At 35.1% G+C, this 19,549-nt stretch overlaps 1 protein-coding gene across 2 annotated transcripts in view; it reads left to right on the plus strand.

Annotated features, from left to right (window-relative positions):
- Positions 1 to 19,549, plus strand: part of GAS2 (growth arrest specific 2) — a 168,315-nt gene that overhangs the window by 39,978 nt on the left and 108,788 nt on the right. For both annotated transcript variants that reach the window (XM_061168019.1, XM_061168014.1), the window contains one exon: positions 9,706 to 9,827. In XM_061168019.1, the coding sequence (XP_061024002.1) occupies positions 9,706 to 9,827 (122 nt within the window). The remainder of the gene's footprint in view (positions 1 to 9,705; positions 9,828 to 19,549) is intronic.

Here is a 19,549-nt window from a genome sequence, read left to right on the forward strand (position 1 = left end):
GCAGGTGGTATCTTTTGTGAGGAAGCCTAACTAAGGGGTGAGAGGAGAAATGTAGAAGGCGTCCTTAACATCCATCACGCCCCAGAAATACCCTTCACTGTGCTATGGAACTGTATCCACCAGAACGAAGGGCCATCTTTCATTTATTCAAGGGAAAAGCATTTATCTCCATTATACAGAGGAACTCAATTTAACTTAAACAGATGGGTTTCCTTCCTCTTTTGTGTGTTCACTGATTATTGTTATACTAGCATTTTATTGACTTCAAGCTGTTTTCAGATATGGGCTCTCACAAGCATGGCAGTATATAAAGTAAGGCACAGACTTGGAATAAACTGCCTGTGTTTGAACCCCAGATCTGCCAATTACTAGCAGTACAACCTTGGGCAAGTTATTTAATCTCTGTGCTTCAGTTTCCTCATTTATGAAGTGGTAACGAGAGTAGGGTTGCAGTGAGATTAAATAGTTATATGTGCACCACTGAGAATAGTGCCTGACATAAACTCTATGTGTGGTGGTGTTATGCCATTTATTTAGTCTGGTGATACAATTAATTTGATTTGGTAAGTTCATTCATTTATTCAACAAATATTTGAGTATGTAGCAGCATAATGTATAATTTGAATAAAATGGACTCTGGAATCAGAATGCTTGAATTCAAATCTCATTTCCATCACTTACTAGCTTTGTGATACCAGACAAGTATCTGAATGCACTGTGCTTGGGTTTTGTCATCTGTTAAGTAAGTGTAATACTAGTACCAACCCCAGGAGGATTGTTGTAGAGTCAGCTGAGATCATTGGTTTTAGAACAAGGTCTGGCATATAGTAATCAGCTAACTATGGTAAATACTAGCTATTGTGTTCATTGTATTGCAGCACAGTCTTCTGAGTACTAGAGGGTGGAGTGGTGATTAGGAATAGGCAGATTGCCTGTTCTTATAGAGCTTGGAGTAGATTGAATATGAAATTAATATTAAATAAGTGACAATGAATAATTAATTGGATTTGCTATAAACTGTAGAAGATATAGGTTGTAATAAGAATGTAAAAACAAGGAGGTGGGGGTGAGCAAATAAACAAATAAGGGCTTGGGGAAATCCCTTTTAAGGGGCTTCCCTGTTGGCTCAGACAGGAAAGAATCTGCCCGCAATGCCAGAGACCTGAGTTCAATCCCTGGGTTGGGAAGATCACCTGGAGAAGGGAATGGCTACCCACTCCAGTATTCTTGCCTGGAGAATGCTCATGGACAGAGGAGCCTGGAAGGCTACAGTCCAGGGAGTTGTAAAGAGTCAGACACGACTGAGTGACTTTGACTTCACATATTGGAAACTGAGATCTAAAGAATAATTAATAGCTAAGCAGACAAATCATGGGAAAGAGCCTGGTTAGAGAGAATGGTATGTGTGGGATAGGAAGGAGTTTGGTGCATTGGAAGGACAGAATGAAAGCTTGTGTCAATGGCATAGATTCAAGGAGAGGGGCAGGGAGATATATGAGATTTGTTGGAGCTAGAGCATATACTGATTTGAAGACCAAGTTGAGGAGCTTATAATTTATTGCATGATCAATGAGGAGTCCCTGAAATGTTCTAGGCAGAGAGAAATCATGATTAATTATAGCCTGATTACACAGGTATGTTTCAAAGTCCCATGATTTTTCATCAGAAGCATTTTATTTGGTGAATGTGATCATTTACAAAGTAGCTTGATCAGTGTGAGCAGCCCAAGACAGCCTCAAAGAATAGAGAGTCAGTGTATGTGTAATGGAAATATCCTTGGACTAGAAGTCAGAAGACCTGGCTTCTAACTGGGAGTCAGGAGACCTGGCTTCTGGTTCTGGCTCTGGCACTTGGTAGGAAACTTGCCCAAAGTCACTCAGCTATCTTTTCTGGGCTCGGTGTCCCCAACCATAAAATGAAGGGATTGGAGTAGACGATCTCTAATGTCCATTCCAGTTCCAAAAGTCTAAGTTTCCAAGAAATCCATCTCTTAAGACCCAGTTTAAAATCATCAATAGGCATAAACAAGGAGAAACAAATTTACATAAATCAATAATCATTCTTTTAAAGCATAAGAAGGCTAATATTTTCAATACTAGTTGTTGGTAACACAAATGCAACCAATAGCTTGTGAAATTTTCTCAGAAAAAAAAATCTTAAAAGAATCTCAAAGTACTACCTTCTGTTAACTTGAATTTATAAAAGTAGAAAATAATAGATTTTAAGTAAATATCCTCATGGTAACTTGGAAAGTAGACCAAGAGCTTGAGATTATTTAAAACGAAAAAGCATTCAGAGGTAATAAAATACATTATGTTCTAGAATGGTGATAATAAAGAAGGGAGAAAAATATATGGCTATGATACAAGATATTTTTATTACACGTAATAGATACAATTAACATTCATATATTTTAGAAGGGAGCCATTAAAGCAAATTTTAAGATTATTTTTACTAGTCATTTTGTCACCTCAGAAATACTTGCAAATTTTATTATACAACCTTCTTTCAATTTTTAATTTTTATCTTCTTAAAGGTTAGGGATTGTTGGTTGAAGCCTAGAGACAGAAGGTTGAAAGTAGTTTCAGTTCATCTGATATCTCAATAAAGCATTGAATTTTTTGGTGAGGTAGAAATTCACATACTAAATTAAAGCTTTTAACAAGATTTTACGATTGCAGTTTGGACCTTACTTGTGGAAAGATTTCTTATTTCTTTTTAGTAATACTTGACTAAACTGTAACTTTTTTTCTTCCTTGCATTTCAATAAATATTGATGATATTCTGAATTCATATTTTTTGTTCCTACATATCAAGTGTCCATTAAAAGATGGAGTTTCTTAAAGAACACTCATTTTGCATTCAGGTTTTTGGGTGGATAAAAATTATTTGATAGAGAAGAAAGTTGTTTCACTGACTCATAGGCCAATATTAAAATTTATGCCATAAAGTAACAATAGCAAATTTGCAATAGCTAATTTTTAGACTAAAATTAGGTGGTGCAGTGGTAAAAGAATCTGCCTGTCAATGCAGGAGACACAGGTTTGATCCCTGGGTTGGGAAGATCCCCTGGAGCAGGAAATGGCAACCCACTCTAGTATTCTTGCCTGGAAAATTCCATGAACAGAGGAACCTAATGGGCTACAGTCCATGGGGTAACAAAGAGTCAGACACAACTAAGCATGCACATATGTCAATGGCAGACTAAAAATTTTATATTATGATATAAACCTGTCTTACGATAGTGAAGATGAATATATTATCATAATAGTTAGGATTTGTTTATGGGGTAGCATACCAGTCTCACTCATGAGAAAATTACCAGGTGATATTTACTAACTATTCCCAAATCTTTGTAATCCAAGTATGGTTTCTAATACCTTGCATTGTGGAGTTTTATGACCAATATTTATAAAAGACAGCAAAAGAAACCTGAAGCAAAAGAATCTTGCCTCTTAAATATTTATCTGGCCATTATCCCTTGCTATATATTAAATATACACATTTGATTTTTATTTTAGGCTTTCTGTTTTTGTTATTTTTGTTCATGATTTGTTAATTAACTGTGTCCTTCAGACATATTTGAACATCAAATGATTATACAAATAAACCTTGGGCAAAGACTTGTCACTTTGAGTAAGCAGTATGTTATTAAATTGATAGCCCCAGATTATAGCGACTACTTATCATTTAAATAAATGAGACATGTTCTTTGTATTTCATAATTTTGGGGCTTAGGCTTCCCTGGTGACTCAGTGGTAAAGAATCTGCCTGCAGTGCAGGAGAAGCAGGAGGCACGGGTTTGATCCCTGGGTGGGGAAGGAAGATACCCTTGAGGAGGGCATGGCAACCAACTCCAGTATTCTTGCCAGAAAATCCCATGGGCAGAGGAGCCTGGCGGGCTGTGAGTAGGACACAGCTGCAGCTACTGAGCATGCATGCACACATCATTGTTGATGGTCTACTGAAGACATACTAACATAAATGTTCTCAAATTATTCATTTAATTTGTATTTCTTTAATCATTTGAAAATGATGGTCTACCTTTATCCTCAATTATTTGTTTAATAACACCACATGAATCACATGTGAGTATACTTTTGAGAAAAGATTATAGGTGTTAAACATCACAGAAATTGATATTGTTCTTAAGGATTTTAAATTGTTAGAATATAGGCATATATGTTTGGATATACGCAGGGATTTTGAGTAAATCAAAAGATATATTACAAATCAAGTTAAGCTAAATTGATTTTACTTATAATTAGAAATGCATTATGACAGTTGATGTTATAGTGATTTACCTTTTCTTAGACTTTCCTACATGCACATAAAAGAAAATTCAGTTGTTATATGCATACTGTGATCAATATATTGGGTTGGCCAACAAGTTTGTTTGTGTTTTTCTGTACCATCTGATGAATGATGGTACAAAAATCTGAATGAACTTTTTGGCCAACCCATTTTAATAGTTTTATTTTTTTCCAGTTATTTCTAAAAATCCCGTGTTTAGCATTAAAAAGCTAAGCACTGATTTAGTGGAGTTGCTGCTGTCTAACAAGGTAGGAACAGCTCCCTTTTCTTTTTTCATAAAGCCATTTTACCAAGTACTTATCCTGCAGAGAGCTCATATTCTTGATGTAGTCAATAAAAATTCCTTAGGAAAGGTAGTGTCTTATGCTAGTTCAGAAGTTTAAAGAATCAAGTTTATGTTCACAAGTTGACACCTTTCAGAGCAGTTACTCCCTAATTCTTTTCACCCAACTTTTTCAACGGAAGTGACTCTGTCCTTTCTTGATACAAATGAGGGGTAGACTCTGAATCTGTGTGGATCAGGTACTGATCTAGGGTTTCTGGGTATAATCAATCATTTCCTATCTTACAACCTTTACATTTCAGTCTCAAAACACTAATTTGTGTTAAGATAGCAGACAAGATGCTTTGAGTTCTCTTAATTGGAGAAGTAGACCATGATTGAGAGGTGCCGTGGAGATTGGAGTAGAATTTGATCATATCTGGGTCATCCGTAAGATAAAAGATACCAGGTTTCTTATGCAGTGAATCAGGCTACATATCAGAGCATGCATGTGTTTGTGTTAAGTTGCTGGGGTCATGTCCGACTCTTTGTGACCCTGTGAACGGTAGCTATCAGGCTTCTCTGTCCATAGGATCCCTAGTCAAGAGTACTGGAGGGTTGCTATTTCCTGCTCCCAGGGGATCTATCCAACCCGAGATGGAACCTGGGTCTCTCATGTCCCCCTGCAGTGGCAGGTGAGTTCTTTACCACTAGCGTCACATAAAAAGCCCTTCCATATCAGAGCATGCCTAAATGGTATTCTCCGTCATTCACCAGTCTGAAAGGTGGATTGCTGTTCATTTCTCCGCACCTTTATCTTCAGCCCCACTCTGTTTTTTTCTGAGGGAGTTTCTAGAGTGAAAGATTCTGTGAAGTTTTCTACAAAGAAAAAGACACCTGCATTAGAGAGAATGCACTATTATAGGAAATAATCATTTGTATCTTTAGCAAATATTTATTTAACTAACCAAGCATGGTGGTTAAGAACATAGACTCTATAACTAGACTACTTGGGTTAAAGAGCCAGATTCACTGTTTGAGCTTAAGCAAGTTATTTAATCTAAATACATCAATTGCATCATCTGTAAAATGGACACAGTAAAAACACTCTGCAGTTTTGTGAGATTAAAAACATGAATTTTTAATGTGTAAAGTGTTTGACATATAGTGAGAACTCAAATGTTAAATATCATTATTAGAGGCTGTCATATTTTAGGAAACTGCTAACTTACTAGGGGGAAAACATTCTTTCCTAGCAAAATAAAAGATAAAAGTGATAATCTTTATGGAAATGACGGCTAGCACACATTTCTGGGAGAAATACACTTGTATGTGCCAGTATGTGTGCTATTTTAGTTACCTGACAAAATATCTCAGGTAGATGATTATTTCATATCACTGTGCCCTCATATTTTAAGAGGAAGTGACTGATCACAATATTTAACCAACCTCCCTGATCTCTGTCTGCTGGTACGCTGTCGGTCATGACTGAACTGATGGTGTGAAGATCAAAATCCAGAATTATGAACCCAGAAAGTAAAGATATTTCTTCTAGACTTGGCTATTTTGGGTTAAACTTCAAGTCAATAATATAGACAACCCAGTGTGGGCTGGTACTCCACCATGATTTAATTGTATCTATTCATTACACCTTCTTTCACTAATTATACAAAAAAAAAAACAAATAACAAAACAACATGGAAAGATAGGGTTGGGGAAGAAATAAGTCTATGATATAGAATCCTGCTGTTTCTAGCATGCATTATCTAATGTCTCAAGCCAGCTACACAATTTATATTAAAGATCTGGTTCTGCCTAACAGAGATTTAACTTTGTATAGCTTTCACTTGAGAAATTGTCATTAGTAATTCATAGTCTATTCTGTTGGATTTGTTGTGATTAAATTTATCCAACTTTATATTCTGTTTTTAAAATATTTTTGGTAATATTAATGTAAAAAGTATGATAATATATCATCCCATATAAGGATTATAATTGATTTCTTAAAATTATACACTATATTTAAAATATATATTTTATGATTCTTAATTGTTGGATGGAAAATATGTTATATGTGAAGGTTAAAAAAAATCCTCTGCTTGCATTTTTCCTTCATTTGAGTCATACATTTCAACTATAAAGTATGTAATAGTGTCTGCTTTAGCCAAAAAAAAAAAAAGTCCCACCTTTTGGAGCTATAAAATATACAGAATTGAAAGCTGGCACCTAATATATTTTTCATTAGGTACAGATGTTCAATGTAAAATTCCTCGAATATTCTTAAAAAGCAGGATAACAAAAATTTTTTCAGGTATGATTCAGAAAAAGTAAACATCATACCTTTTGGTAAATTGCTAATGACTTTTTAATGAATGTCATTTTTCTTTTTATGACTTATAAGTTCTTTTAAATTTACTGTACCCTTGTCACTTAACATTATAATAGAATCTTTAGATAAAGTTTACCTTCTTTACCTTGACATACTAAAAAAAATATTTCTAGTACTTATTTTTTATGCTTGTTTGTAAAATAACTTTCTTATTATTGTTAGAAAATGCAGTCCAATATGGTGAATATATAATAAAAATTCTGTATTGCTGGCTTTTTGTATCTTGAGATTACTACTTTAATTCCTTAATTGAGTTGAACTGCATACAATTTTGAAATAGTTCTGTATAGACTATCTCTGTGGTGAGTACTTAGAGCTACTGATGTTTTGCCACCTGCAGAAATCATTATCCTAACTGAGGGCTAAAATGTGAACTATCCAGTAGGGAAAAAAGAGCATAAAAAAAGTAATTCTTTTTCCTCTTTCACCTGCCCTTCCCCCCCAAACTATAAAAAAAAAATCATTTAAAACAGATGTTTCTTAAAGACCAAATAAATTAGATGTTGTGAGTTTAACTTTAAGCCCATAGTTTATCTCTTGTTCCAGTTGGTTTATATTTATCTTAAGTGTTCGCAGAATTGAGCTACATACATTTTTCTCAAGATAAAATGTAATCCTGTGACTCTCTGTGTAAAACTTTAAAATACCTCCTTTTTAATTTTTTGCTTTAACTTAACTAATTTTCACAAAAATAATACCCAACACTTTCTCAGAGTTTTACAAGAGCTTGTTTCTTCATTTGTTAATTCACACGCCCACTGAACAAATTTACTAGGTGCATTCTATGTAAGTACCATTCTGCTTACCTCTCTAGGAACACACATACAAAATGATACATACCTCAAAAGGTTTTTAATGTGCTGCTGATGACAGTAACTTTATGCAAAACATTTCAGTCATAAAGGAAGTTTGATGAGTGTCAGACTGAGTGATGCTCATGAGTATGAACATATAGAAAGGCAATCAATTGTATGCTCGGAGAATCTCTCTGGATTTCTGATTAAAAGTAGAATTTGGCTAGGCAGATAAAAGATAAGGGGGTGTTTCAGGCAGGGGCCATGCCTTGAACAAAGGCATCAGAGTGGATATGGCAAGGTCTGCTAATGGACCTGGGAAGGCAGGGTGCAGACCAGGAGCAGGGTGTCAGGAAGTTCAAATAGAAAGGTGGACTAGCAACATATGAGAAGACTTGGTATACTGGATTAAAGTGTATATGTTTTATCTTTTAGGTATAAGAGAAGATTAGGGACTATGCCACAAAGATGAAGGTTGACTCAGTGAGGGTTGTGTTTAGCAGTATTAACTTTGGTGGTGATTATATGTTCTGGAGGCAGAAGTTGAGGATATGAAGACTAGTCATTGCTCTTGTTGATAGAGTTTAGGTATCAGATTATGAATTTTTTAAATTAATATTATGGTTCTAGAAACAGAAGGAAACATGTATTCTGAGAATTACAAAACTGGGAAAAGGAAAGCACTTTGGGAAGGGAGTTTTGAGGAACATTTAAGAAAGAAATTATTGGTTTTATAGAGCTGAGGGGATGAAGCAATCAGGAGAGATAAAGAATACAGTTTCTTTGGGGGGGTGACAAAAATGTACTAACATTGCTGTGATGGTAATTGTACAGTTCTATGAATATATTAAAATTCATTGAATTATGTACTTTAAATGTGTGAGTTGTAAGATATGTGAATCATGTCCCAATAAAGCTGTTACAAAGTGAAAGAAAAACAGAAGAAAGAAAATATACTTTGGGAGCATTTAAGAAAGAAGGAAAATAACTTTTACCCAGTGAAATGTCAGGGATGGATAACTGTGAGTCATGTTCGTAAGAGTGGTAATTGAAGCTATGGATGTTTGTGAAGAGCCAAAAAAGCAGAGATATGAACCTAATAATTCCATACTTCAAGCACTGGGTCAGTCAGGAAGGGAAGGAATGGTTAGAGGGATAGTGTTTTCTTATAGAGAGTTTACTACTTGCATTAACTTTACCTGTATTATTGTGTTGGCTTAAAAAATGGACAAAATGAGAGTTGTGAGTTAAGTTTTCTTTGGGGCAAAATGAGAACTGGGGCTGAGAAGACAGCACCTTAGATAGCTCTGAGAGACTGCTCCAAAGAAGCAGGGAGGAAAGGTCAGTACATATGTGATTTTGGTGAAAGGGAAATACATGCAATCGAGTACATATTTTTCCAGAAGGTTTCTGCGAGTCTCATGAAACTTTTTGATAGTTATGAGAAGCAGTGGGCACTGTGAAGGATTTTAGTGTTTTTCTAGATATGAGGGGGTTTCCCTGGTGGCTCAGAGGGGAAACAATCTGCCTGTAATGTGGGAGACATGGGTTCGTTCCCTGGGTTGGGAAGATCCCCCGGAGAAGCAATGGCAACCCACTCCAGTATTCTCGCCTGGAGAATCCCAAGGATGGAGGAGCCTGGTAGGCTACAGTTCACGGGGTCGCAAAGAGTCGGACACAATTGAGCGACTTCATTTTCCTTTCCTAGATATGAGGAGATAAAAGAATTGGGCTCATAAAGAGATCAAATTGAGACCAAAGGAAAACATAAAATTCCAAAGAAGCCTTTTTTTTTTTTTTTTTTCAGTGATCTCCTATCCCAGATATGTAACTCAGCTGGAAATGGAATTTTGGTGATTAAAACTGCATCAAATATGTTGGCGTGAATGTCACATTTGGGTTGGGGAATGGTTGCGCTTTTATAAGACTTCTTTTTGTTATTGCAGGGAAGGAGATTACGGCAGAGACTTTTATGGAGAAGTTGGATAATGGTGCCTTGCTCTGTCAACTTGCAGAAACTGTGCAGGAGAAATTTAAAGAGAGCATGGATGCTGCCAGGCCCACCAAGGTAAAAGATCCCAAGGCAGAATCACTCACTGTCAGATGGCGGATTGCATTTGTAATAGCTTGCAAATTGAGCTTAACTGGAGGACTGTTGTGAATGGATGCATTAATTCCTCTGTTAACAACAAAACATGGAGGGTGCTTTAGAATTAGGTAACCTGTTATTTGCACTCTAATTACAGATGATCCTTTTGGTTAAGTTTAATTAAATAGAAGGTTATGGAAATTGATGGCACTAATAGGAAACAAATACTGTATATAAACTGGTTGAATCTGATGTATTGATTTAAAATGTAGCAGAGGAATAATATGTCATCAGGCAATGAACAAAATCTGGGTAAGAAAGACATACTGAATAGGTCTTTGTTTCCAAATAGAATTATTATGGCTATACATTGGAACAAAATCTCTGGAATATGTAATTTTTTGCTCTTTTTAAGTGAGCAGTAGATTGAACGAAGTGACTGTGGACAAATTATTTTCTTTCTGGCTGTTCAGATTTCTTTTCTGCACATTGTTCTGATACTTTCCGTAGCTATTATAAACACATGATAAAAATGTGGTGTTAGATTTTTTGAAGGGAACAATGGAGATGAAACTATTCTTAATTTTACACAGAGAAGGAAAAAAGGTAAGAAAAAATGAGGTTAAAATAATATTAAGACAGCTTAAAAGAAAAAGAAAAAAAATTTCTGCAACTCTGGCAAAAGAAAAAGAAAAGCTGATTATGTGAAGTTTCTTTATGATTACTGAACTAAAAACCTAACCAAAAGATCAAGCTCCCTGAATTAATATATTTCTTTTTATCACACTGTAGTTAGTTTGGGGATGAATTTTTCTTTAGTTTTTAATATCACTCTGTAAAGTATTACATAATATACGAAGCCCCTCCAGTTGTTTTTTTTTTTTTTCATCTTAAAAACAGCTCTGTGAAAGTGTTACTTAGTTCAGTGGCTCCCAAACCTTGCTGGGCCAAGGAATCACCTGAAGATCTTTAAAAACTGTTGGCCTGGCTTCTTTACCTGAACATTCTGATTTAATCCATATGGAGAGGGATCTGCGGGGTGGGGTATCTAAACAACTCTGCAGGTGATTCTGATGTGCAGCAAAGTTTGGGAACCACTGAGTTCATTTTTATACATTTAGATGCAGATTAGATGATTTGTGAAAGATCACCCAGCTAGTAAATGATGGAGCAAGAACTTGGCATAGAGGTCCCCTTTCCAAGTCAAGTGCTCTTTCATTTTGGTTCTCCTTGCATAGCTTAGACATGAAGAAATTGCTTATGAAAATACAAATTTAATGTTAGAACTGTTAGGACACCTATTTTTCTCTGTGGCTTCCATTGTAATGTAATTGGCCTCTACTTCTCTTCACTAATGAGAAAACATGATGCCTAGTAGGACAGTGTGTATAGAAAATTCACTCTAAAATAATTAACAGAGGAAAAATAGTGTTGTGCCCAGACTTGTTTGAAAGCATAAACTTAGTATTGTCTAGATCCTGCAACCTCTATTTGTATTATTTATTGTTGAGAAAAGAAAGCTCGTTGTCTCCTTATTAAGATCTTGAACTCTTCCAATTAGCAAGGAGTAAACGAGGTACAGTTTTCTGGTTTTATTTTGTAAACTTCTGCTTTTTAAATCAGAAACTAAGATCCCTGAATAGAATTATGACTGTCAAGTGTAAGATAGCCCCCCAAAGCATTACTCTATTGCACAAAGGCTTTGATATTGAACAGATTTTGCTTGGGTTCTAGTTTTATTATTTATTGAGTGGGTATGTCTGAGCCTTGGCTTCATTATCTGTAAAATAGGATTAAAAAGCCTGTATCTGTGCTTCCCAGAGAGTATGAAACAGAAAATCTCATGATAAATGTTACCTCTCTTCCCCATTTGAGAGAGTTAAAAGATCCTGGTGAGAGTTTCAGATTAACTAGAGGAAATCAGAAGAAAAAGTGTTTTGTGAAAGTTTGGTGCTAGCATGTAGCTGTTATATCCAAATACATGTATATTTGCCCCAAATCTCCATAAAAATATGTAATATTAAGGATAGCTAGAGGTCAAGAGTTTGCTAGCTATTTCCTTTGAAACATTTATTTCAAATTATATTATTTTTATAATAAAACTATAAAACATAAAAAGAAACAAAGGAAATTTTCCTTTCAAAGTAAGTACAACTGCAACAAACTTTTATTAAACAACTTGAAGGACTTTCTTGACCCTAAGTCATTTGTTTAAGTGAATAAAAAACTCAAGTGTATTTTGATTATGATAAACATATTTTAGCATAAAAGCTCAACCGTCATAATTAAACAACTGTAGGTTTTTAAAAACCATTATGACCTAACTTTCAGTGCTTAGAAAGTCAAATTTACTCTGAGTTAGAAGTTAACACAATTGCTTTTGACTGAATTGCCTTCTGTGCCCTTGGCAAAATTCATATATTTCACAACTTACTTCCAAAGCAGCTTAAATCAAAGTAGCATGTGCTTTATTTTATGAAAAATGCAAAGACAGCTAGTTTTTCTTTTTTTGAGTTTTATGAGAAATTTTCCAAAAGATGAAAAGCCAAATGGCTAATATCTTCATAGCTATTATTGTTCTTAAATATAATTTTGTCACAATTCATGGTTTTTCAATCCATCTTTGTCTATAAACAGAAATAGTTGTTATATGAGATTCTACAATATTTTGTTATTATTAAATCTAAATTTAAACCAGAATAGACTTACTAAAACCCAGGTAGTTGAGTTTAAATGGACTATTTCCCTTAGGAGACTTTCAAATTGAAGGTTACAATATAAAGGTCACAATATTAAGTTTGCTTACGTGTGTAAGTAATTATTTTCCACCTTGGCATTTTGAAATTTAAGAACAACTGTGGAAAAGATAGATGAGCTGACCAATTACTTTGCTGAATTAGTGAAACTATTATGTTTAGGAAGATGTTAAAACAGAATTACTTTAAAAAAATCAGCAACAAATTTGATCCCATCTAAAGTCACATTGTAGGAAGTCCTTTGTAATTTTTTACAGCAGCTTAAATCTCATGTTCTTATTCTCATAGTAATATTTTTACTTTTCCTGATTGATAGTTAATTTGGGAATTTTACAGCTGTGTAAACACATTAGAGTGAGTAAGTTATGTCTGGTATGTGTGAAGCATGTCTGTGTTAAGAGTGATTTAAACACTATTAATATTTGCAAGTAAATTGAATAAATAGGTTAGACAGTTTATGTATTTAATATTTTAGTTATAAATGCATGACTCATAGCCTATTCTGACTTAATAAAATACCCTGAATGAAGATAAATTATATCCTATGATTCTTTCCAAGCATCAGTGGATCAATTTAAAAAATAGCCACTCTGTGTTTTTAGCTATAAGTAGTTAATCTTAGCCTTTGGGTTTTCTCATTTTGCATGGGAGAAACGCAGAGCTTTCACAAAATTAGGCCATAGCTGGGTAGAAGCATTTGAGTCCAGTGGGCTGCAAGTGAATATATAATTTGGTTTTGATTAGTTTAAATATACCATAATCTGATCAATTCACTATAAAAATAAATTTTAACAATCCAAGATCTGAGGAACTTTAACAGCAAAAATCTGAATAGAACTTTCCAACTTAGATATGAAAACCAAAACAAGTGGTAAGTCCAAGGTTAGGTTTTATGCCTTTTGACCCTTAGTTGCCTGACTCAACCTGGCATCTCCAATCAAAACAAAATAATCATTACATCAATATATGAAATTTCATGTCCTGATCTAAAGAGTTCCATTGCAGGAACCCCTTCTTACTGTATATTTACTGCTTTTCTTCCCAGTCATAACTTGCTGATTTGTGTACATGATTCTCTGAACCACTGGGGCATTGACATGGTTCAAAAATACTCAAAAGATTCAACCTCTCTTTTTCTCCCAACATTCCTTTCTGTTTGTCTCATTTATCTTAAGAGACTCTACCCCAGACATCAGAGTTTCCCTAGGTTCAGAGCTTCCTTTGACTTCAAAGAGCCCTGGGTGGTTAGATCAGGTTTGAAGTACATGAAGGGAGAAAGGGAAAAAAAAAAAAAAAGTTCTGTTACTTGGTAAATGCTGCATTATGCTCCACGGAAGGAACTGAGCATTCAGCGTCTAAATGTGGAATCCAGCCCTTGTTTACGGCAAAGGGGAAAGAACATCCTAGTCAGATAGAATACCCAGAGTACATTTGCCCATCAAGAATACCTGGTTCTCTGATCTGTGAGATCGCAGTACCTCAGGATGTTGTCTCATCCAGGAATTAAATACGACATAAATATTAGAGTTTTTCCCCTCAAAAATCAATAGCACATTTTGTTGAGAGAATATCTTCTCAAGATTGAATTCAGAGAAATTGAGAAATTTGTGTGTATGGCTGACATCTCTGACAGAACAGGAAAGTTTGGTAGAAGTGATAAAAGGTTTTTGAAGAGAAAATCTCAGCTGTGATTATTCTACAGGAACCCGTATCTAGCTATGCAGCTAAAATAACTGAATATTTATTAAGAAATTTGTGATTTTGAAATGCCAATGTATTGCCAGTATTAAACCAACAGAGTAAATCATGACAAGAAGGAGGAAATAGAGGTAGAATGACATGGAAATAAATGATTTTTGATGGGCTATTTTGCTGTCTGGGTTTGAGAAGGAAAAAATAGGAAAGTCAGTAATAAAGTAAAATTCCTTGAAACTAAAGGAAATAAATATAAATATCTTCAAATTTTGAATAAAGTCAATTATTTCCTATTATAAAGTGAAATTTTCTTGTCCTTATTTCTCTGAGTCCCTAAACACTGGACAAATTTTTCATCTCTAGCTTAGGGATAATGAAATGTCTTGCTTAAAGTTTTTATCTTTGTGAGTTTTTCAGTTCTATACCTTCTTACAGCGCATGCATGCTGAGTTGCTCAGTCATGTCCGACTCTCTGCGACGCTATGGACTGTAGCCTGCCAAGCTTCTCTATTTATAGGGTTTTACAGGCAAAAAGGAATATGCCTTAATGGGGCTTACATGCTATAGCATAAATGTTGGTGTATAATATGGAATGATATGAAAACATTCCTGACTATTTTTTCACCCTTTGTCAGCTAGGCATAGGGGACTTGATGTGGATTTATATGTGCAGACTGAGGGAAAACGTAGCGTGAAAAGGTGGGTAGGTTAGGAAGTGAATAATGCTTATGGAATTTGCCTGGATCTTCAGGCCTGATTGAACTAATTCCATAGGTGACACTTTTACTCCATGGCAGAGTATTGCTAGCGACAACTGAAAATATGGCCAAGGTGATTATCTGGCACTAAGTTCGTTATAAACCATTCAAGTTTCATTGGCATTTGTATCCTAAAATTGAGATTCAACCTCCATCAGACAACCATAGCTAGCTAGGAACTCTTGCATGATGTGGCAAGCACAGATGTCCTTTACAAACAAGGCAATTTTCCTACATTGTCTACACTACTGGACTCAGAAACTTTTTTTCGTTGGCAAAACTCCCTTCCTGGATACTCATGGAATTTATCTTACACCTGATAGAATGAATATATTTTATTCTAGTTTTCCTCCTATTCCTGCTCTTCAGTATCAAATCAGTAAAATATCATGATAGTGGAAGAGTTTGATATCTTGTGGGATGTTGAAATCCTCATGGTCCCTATAGGTTATGTCACAGAGCTGAAGCTGATGTGCAAGATAGTAAGTGCTCTGTTATTTCTGTCAAGTATATGTAAACTGATTCTGGAGTTTTCTATTTGTCAGGATTAAGAAAATTACATTTTCCATACCAATAGATGCATGCCAAGGACCAGAATATTTATTCTTATATTTCAGTGAAAAGACCATATCTGGCACAACTACATCTGGATAGTAGTATGAATTCCTGAATTTTTTCAGAATTGTGATATCTTAATTGGTCCTTCTATCAAAAATGAATTTATTCCCTGTCTCAGGGAATAAAAATTCTGAAAACTGCTAAGAATACCCATGCCAAATACACATTTAGGAAAAAATAAAATAAAATTAACTACTGATGTGTTCAAAGGCACAATAGTCATAGTGTAACATGGACTTAGGTCAGGTACCTGTCTATCTCCTGATCCCCACAAGGCATATCTGTTTCTCTGCTGCTGCTGCTGCTGCTAAGTCACTTCAGTCGTGTCCGACTCTGCGACCCCATGGACTGCAGCCTACCAGGCTCCTCTGTCCGTGGGATTTTCCAGGCAAGAGTACTGGAGTGGGGTGCCATTGCCTTCTCCTCTGTTTCCCTAAAGCATAGTAAACAGTTGATTATTAGAAGGAAGCTTTACAGCAAAGGCTTGAGATCGACATTCGTTTCATTCACTGGGCTCTGGGTCTACAAATTGGCTCTCGTCTGTTAGAGCACCCGCACCGTATTATAATATTTAGCTATTGTTTTGTTCTTTCTTTATTCCTTTATTCTACTCTAAGATCGTCAAACACATGGTTTGTGTTTTATTCATATGTGGATCCATCATAATAACTGGCATATAGGTGCTCAGTTGACATGGTTTGGATGAATAAATAAGTGAATGAGTGAATCAATGGACCAATGCAAACATTTACTTGTAGATCCAGATGTTATTATGAGGTGCTTTTTAATCCTTAAGACTTCAGTTCTTATCAAGTTGGAAATTCCTTCCTCTGCTGGTTTTGCTTAGCTCAAAAGTCTTTGATCTATTAATACAAAATCATATGGAACAAAATTGACTTTCTAAGGAATGGACAAAGCAGGAGATTAGAGAATTTTAGGATGGTGCAGTAGAAGAACAAGGGTCTGAGGACATTAAAAGTACTGACAAGAGATGGCCTGAAGCAATAGACCATGGAGGACTAAGCTAGTTAGCATGGGAATATTGGAGGAGGTTGGTTATTTAGTTAATTGTAGGTGTTATTATATATTCACTTGTCACATTTTATTATTTGAGTTCAGAGTACTAGCTACAACTAAAAATGATGATACAATGAACATGTTAATATCCAAATGTTTTATTCACTTTGAGAATTTTATTTCAATGCCTGTTTATAATGTTTGCCATAGTTCCTGAAAAATAAAATAAAGATGAGATGAGTGATAACCAGTGGTTTTATGAGTTTGCTCACCATTGAGTATTAGGAGGAAGAATAATTGTAGGGCCTTTCATGTAATAGGTTCTCAAGAGATATTTTTGACCTGAAATGAAGTATTGTTACAGCAGTTAAGGATTGTGTTTTTCAATCACGGAAGAAGCCATAAAGATGAAATTGTCATGTTTGTTTTTTATTTTTCTTTGCATCTTTTAATCGATACCTGCCCCGCTAGTCCAATAAAACAGTTGGTGAGTGAAATGACAATATAAGAACTATTGTTTCTTCTCAGCCCTTAATTAGCTGTCTATCAAAACACTATTTAACAACCAAGGGAAAAGTAAAGTTTCTGTAAAACTGTAAGAGGGAATCAGAGAATTTCAGTGCTCAGGGATAATAAGCAATAAATATTGCTTATTGGCTTTCCAAAATTGTGTTATTTTATTCATCAATAGATAACTCAAAAAGAAAGATAAAAATGGTCATAAAGGATAGCAAGTTCACATATTACCAGCCTTTAATAATATAGAATATTATAAACTATAAATAGTTCATAATAATTGAGTCCTACTTATATATGTCATTTTAAAATTTGATAGATAATTGGTGAGTTTATGTTAGGAACAGGAGATGATATTATTCATGTGGATATTTATGTATGTATGTGTTGTTGGTGAGAAAGAGTATGGCATAAAGGTAGACCCAAGGAATTTACTCTCAAGGAATATGGTCTACTCAAGGAATTTACTCTCTGTTAGGGAGAATATAAAGGGCTTCCCAGGTGGCACTAGTGATAAAGAACCCGCCTGCCAATGGAGGAAACATAAAGAGACAGGTTTGATCCCTGGGTCTGGAAGATCCCCTGGAGGAGGGTATGGTAACCCACCCCTTGCCTGGGAAATCCCATGGACAGAGGAACCCGGCAGGCTGCAGTCCATGGGGCTGCGAAGAGTCAGACACTACTGAAGCGACCTAGCATGCATGCAGGGAGGATATATGTATGTGGTAGTAGGCAGATTTTTCAGATCAACTAAAATATAATTTATTATTGTTACGTTTACCTTCTTTCTTACTTACCTAGACCAGTAGGTGCTGACCTTTTTGTATGAGCAGAAACAAGTCATTTTTTCCCCAAATTCTAATGTTCTTTTTACATTGGAGTTTACGTCTGATGAGCTTTTTGTGCTAAGAGATGTTAGAGAGGGTGTTTTTAGCCCCATTGTAAAACTCAACAGAATTACCACAATCCAAAATGAGGGGGAGAAGAAGAAAGGCCAGGTAAATTTGCCAAGTTTCAGAGGTTACACGTTTATGTGGATCTGCTGATAAAGACCTCTCCTTCAAATCTTTTTGGAAAACTGTTTCAAAAGTTCCAAGTATAAGATAGTATTTAGTAGTATGAATGAGGGTTGCATTAAAGATATGTGAAGCATAAGACAAAAAATTAAGCATGTTGAATTGAAATTCCGGAAAACATGAAAAAAAAAACAAATCCTGGATTAGAAGAAGGAAGCTCACACACACACATACACACACACACACAAACACACACGCACACAAGCATAAACATACACATTTTTTCATCTGCATCAGAGCACCAACAGAATGTTGCCCCCTGAGCGTAAAAGCAAACCTGATCAAATTTTTCGACGATGATATCATCTCTTCCACTTACATGCCCACATCCTGCATTTTAACCTCATTCAGGCACATGGGCAAGACAAAATTGTAAAAAATAGTGTAATTGGGGAACTATTTTCATGACATTTGATAGCACTCATTGTGGTCACTGCTGTTTCAAAGCACTGTGGATATAGAATATTGTGTCAAGAAAAGTCACTCTCACCATATGGAAAGTAGAAAATTAATTAATTTGAAATGAGCTGTTACTAAATGCTTTGGAGAAATTCAGGTCATTTAAACAAATCAATAATGATTATGCATGCCATTTATTAATGGAGAACATTCCCAGATTTTATAATAAGAACATTTTTAAGGGGCTGAAAATCAGGGGAAAAGGGTTTCTTTTTAATTTAAATACGTCTGGAGATTGCTAGGTGATTTAAAATATAAGTACTCACCATACTGACGTGTGTGTGGTCCAAGAGAGGTGGTACTGGTACATTACAGGCTAATGGCATAATGTTTTCTAGATGAGGTAACTGAGTTCACAGTATATAGAGCTTTTCAAATATATCTTAAGCTTTTAGGGGCTGACTACATGAATACCTTCTATTGTTTCCCTTAGTAGTTTGAAAATGCATTACATATCATGCATGAAGCTGTCTAGTATGTATTCAATGTTTATATTACTTTGCTAGTCATGTCTAATTTCACACCAGCATAGTCTGCTTGTCCAATGAATAGCTTGCTAGCACCACTGCTCCATATAAGAAGTAAGTAGCAATTTGTGTATCTATTTATATATGTATAATTATATACATATAAACTATATTATAAATTATACGAGAGGAACAATACTGCATTTTGTTCCATGTTGTCATATTTGCTTTATTGTTTAAATACTAAAAAGTAAATGTCTGACCTTTTTCCCTCAGATTAAATGAATTCCCTGTGATAGGATAACGAAGCAAGCATTTGTTAATTTCTTACTCTGGGCC

The sequence above is a fragment of the Dama dama genome, chromosome 2 (genome assembly GCF_033118175.1).
Source record: "Dama dama isolate Ldn47 chromosome 2, ASM3311817v1, whole genome shotgun sequence".
NCBI classification, from domain to species: domain Eukaryota; kingdom Metazoa; phylum Chordata; class Mammalia; order Artiodactyla; family Cervidae; genus Dama; species Dama dama.